This window comes from Antrostomus carolinensis, unplaced genomic scaffold (assembly GCF_000700745.2).
Source record: "Antrostomus carolinensis isolate BGI_N321 unplaced genomic scaffold, ASM70074v2 scaffold3251, whole genome shotgun sequence".
NCBI classification, from domain to species: domain Eukaryota; kingdom Metazoa; phylum Chordata; class Aves; order Caprimulgiformes; family Caprimulgidae; genus Antrostomus; species Antrostomus carolinensis.
In genome coordinates, this window is record NW_010291808.1 from 27,281 (window position 1) to 31,011 (window position 3,731).

At 35.8% G+C, this 3,731-nt stretch overlaps 1 protein-coding gene across 1 annotated transcript in view; it reads left to right on the plus strand.

Moving 5' to 3' along the window:
- TARBP1 (tRNA guanosine 2 -O-methyltransferase TARBP1) overlaps positions 1–3,731 on the plus strand; it is a 37,037-nt gene that overhangs the window by 27,197 nt on the left and 6,109 nt on the right. Inside the window, 3 exon segments of the mRNA XM_010176713.2 lie at positions 1,445–1,531; positions 2,424–2,624; positions 2,789–2,816. Coding sequence (XP_010175015.1) covers positions 1,445–1,531; positions 2,424–2,624; positions 2,789–2,816 — 316 coding nt within the window.

Sequence of the window (3,731 nt, forward strand, 5' to 3'; positions counted from 1 at the left end):
GGAACGTGGCTTCCATAACACATACTCAATTTACAGCTTTTCATATGGAATTCTCTCACAATGCAGTTCTGTAATGTGGTTCCAAAATTGGAGACAGGGTTTGAACTATGGTACCTAGAAGCTGTAAAAGGGTACACTGGGGAGAGCTGACTTACTAATATTTTATTTTTATGCCTTGAATTCTTCTTCAAGTAATTACCTGTAAGAGTTGACCTGTATTAATCATCTGTATTGATATCCTTGAATTTGTTAGCATTGTACATTTGGGCTGAGTAGAAAATGTATGTATTTGCATCTCCTCCAGTGTATAGGAAGACATGACTTGCAGTGGTGTCTCTGCTGAAGCTCACCACTCATAATGGGTGTAGATGTCTTCTTGCTTATCAAATAGCTTAGTTGCTACTGTAGTGTTTTTTGAAAGCTAAACAGTAGGACAAGAATTAAAATGAAAGAGAAAAATTGGAAAACTGTATATATACATCTTTTGCCAAAACCAGGCAGGCTTTTAATACCACTCTGAGACAACTTTGCTGGCTAGTGATGTGTGCTGTGTTTTTTTGGGTTTTGTTTGTTTGGTTTTTATGCATATGGGGGAAAAAAAATTATCTTTTCGGTTTACAATTTATATATATATATTTTTTTTTTTTAAGTGCATCAAGTTGACTTGTCATGCCTATCTGAACTGATGAAAAGTGTTGTAAGGGATGTAACCTTTTCCTATTTCAGAGTTCCTTCCAAGAGCTCAGGCAGTTGGAATTGCTGTCATTTTAGTAGATGATAATCTGTTGGAGTCCAAGCTATCTCATACTGATAACAAATGTACTGAATAACAGTGGGCCCATTCAAACAGAGCAAGCAGAGAACCCTTAGATTTATGAAAAAGGAATACAGATGGTATTTGCAGAGTCTATCCTGGAAAACAGTGACTCTGAAAAGGATTGTCAGGATCATACTGAAAAATAAGCTGAACTTCAGCACCCAGTGCAATGCTGGGGCAAAATGGATTAATAAGAACTATACCTGTAAAGAGGAGAGGTGAATAGAAGTGTGAACGCTCATTTCTTCCAGTACAGGATGTGGGTGAGGCTAATGCTAGGCTATTTGTTCTGTGTCTGATGACATGGAAAAGTGTGCACACTGAAAAGAATTCCCAAGGTTTTTACTGGGTTTAGGGTTTTTGGGGGCAGAGGGAATACAGTGACTTTGGATTGAGTTTTATCTCATTTACAGTGCTGTATACGTCGTTCTGATTGATGTGTTAGTAAAAAACAAATAATGCATTAAGACAAATGAAATCTTAATAACATGAACTTCGTATTTTAGTAAATTTTGCTGTGGAAACACAGTGTTGGTATTACTGCATCTGCAGAACCTGCTTTGAAAATACAGGGTATAAAAACGTTTTATATGTGCATATTTCTTGTTACATTCTCTTTTGCTTTAGGATGAAGAAAAGCTTAAAACGAGCATCTGCACATTTTTATCAGTGTTATCACACTTTGACATCATTCTTCAAAATACCTTGGAGAAGGTAAGCTTGACTAAAAGTGTTCATTCTTTATTCAGTTGCACTGTATGTGGATTTCTGAAATAAAAGCCACTTTTGCAGTCTATTTTCAAAACTTTTTAATACCTAGTTCCTACTAAGGTATCCTTTGATATGGAAAACACTAACTTCCCATCACCTCTGTAACATATTTGATTTTTGAAAAATCAGCTAAATGACAGATGTTCAGGATACATAGGGCCTGATTACCTGTGAGTTTTTCTAGAATAGCTGCTCCAGTTTTAAGTAAACATGTGGATGCACCTGGATTTTTTCTTGCTGCTCTTATTTGATCTGCTTGAAATTGGTCAGTGATAACCTGGAAGGCTATGATCTTTCTATAGAATTACAGTACTCAAATATGGAGTTCTTTGGCAATAGCTAGTGTGTTTTACATTTAGAATTCTTTATTTGAAATTATCAATTTTTTAATTGAACTTTAACATAGAGGATGAAATACAGTTAGATGTTACATCAGGTCAACTCCTTCACATCTGTAGCAATCCAGGCATTTCTGTTATTTTTTTACTGTTCGCATACATTTGCAAGATCAGCTTTCTAAGTGCTAGGAAGTCAGAAGTTAATAGTGGTCTTGTATGCAGAAATACAATTTTAAAGCAAAAATTAATACATTTTTTCAAATCAGAAGTGGGGCTGTAGGTCTGTGTCCTAGTGAGAAGGAAGAAGGGAAATCAGGACCATGTTCTGAAGACTGTATTTGCAATTACATGTACTGTTAAAGCTTTGGACTCTCCAAAAGCCTGGGTTTTTTTTGAGGAAGCCACTGTTTCTTGGGCCACTCTTGCTTTTCTACTTCTAAATGGTATGTTAAGGCTTAAAGAAGTTTCTTTCATTTGTGTTATCTTTGGTTTTTTAGAAGCCAGCTTTGAAGAAAGCCCTGATAGTTGTTCTGCAGTGGTGTTTCAACCATAATTTTAGTGTTCGACTTTATGCGTTAGTTGCCCTTAAAAAAATCTGGGGCCTGTGCAGAATGTTGCACGTGGAAGAATTTGAAGCTCTGACGCCAGTTATTGAATCCAGCCTTCAGCAAGTGGAAAACATGCATGGCACAGGGTTAGTAACATTCTTCTGACTTACAGCTTGATATGGTTCTTCTGAGCCATTTGCAGCAAGTCTAATTTTCTAAAATAGCACTTGATAATTTTTCTGGGTTTTTGTGGGGGTGGAGGGTATGCTGTTTAAAAAGAAACCAAGACTTGGAAGTTGAAATCTAATTATCAGCAAAAAAAAAATTAAGTGATAGTTCAGGGTAGCAGTACTGAAAGCATAACAGGAAAAACTCAACGCATGTTTGAACAGTGCTCATAGTTTAAGGGTGGGGTAAGAAAAGACAGCCAGGAGTGCTTAATCTTCTTACCTGAGGGTTTTTGAAACAGTACAAATAATTCTTCCAAACTTCCTGGTACCAGTAAATTCTCAAATGTTTTCAGTGTTAATATTTGAAAAAAATTCAGTGGGAGAAAAATGGATAGGGAAATTAATTTTGGCTGGTGATTAAATGAGCTTTACAGAAATGCTTTTCTGCTTACTGATTTGGAAATACAACAATTCCGTTAAATTTTGTACTGTCTGTGTGTTTGTATCCTTTTTTTAGCCCTGTTTTTAGGAGCTATTTAAAATTATTTAGAATTTCTGACAGCCAACATAAACTTGGGACTGCTGCTGACAGTCTTTTTTAGTATTCATTTCTCCAGTCAGAGTCACTGTTAAGTCACCCATATCAAGACATGGGATGGAAAAAAGCAGCAAAGGAGTTGTCTGCTTGTTTTGTTGGTTTGGTTTTTTTTTGACAGCTAAAAGTTGTCACTGAACCATAGGCTTGTATTCAGTTTTCTTCAGAGGCCTAGGTGGGATATCCTTTCTTGTGAAAGTTGCTTCTTTTGCTAATAGAATTTGGAGACATGTTGTGGGCCTTTCTTGAAACATAAATAAAACTTATTTCCTGAATGCTGTTTGGTTTGGGTTTTTTATGTGTATGGTGGTGTTTTGTTTGGTTTAGGTTTTTTTAAACGGGCCCTTACTAATTGCTAAAGTATTTTCTTTCCCATACAGTATATGGTAAATAAAATCAGGTTGTCTTATTCCAATTTGACAATTAAAATAAAAATCCAGTACTTTGCCCTTTTTTTTGTGCATCTTGCATTACTTTCTGCAATTGCAGGAA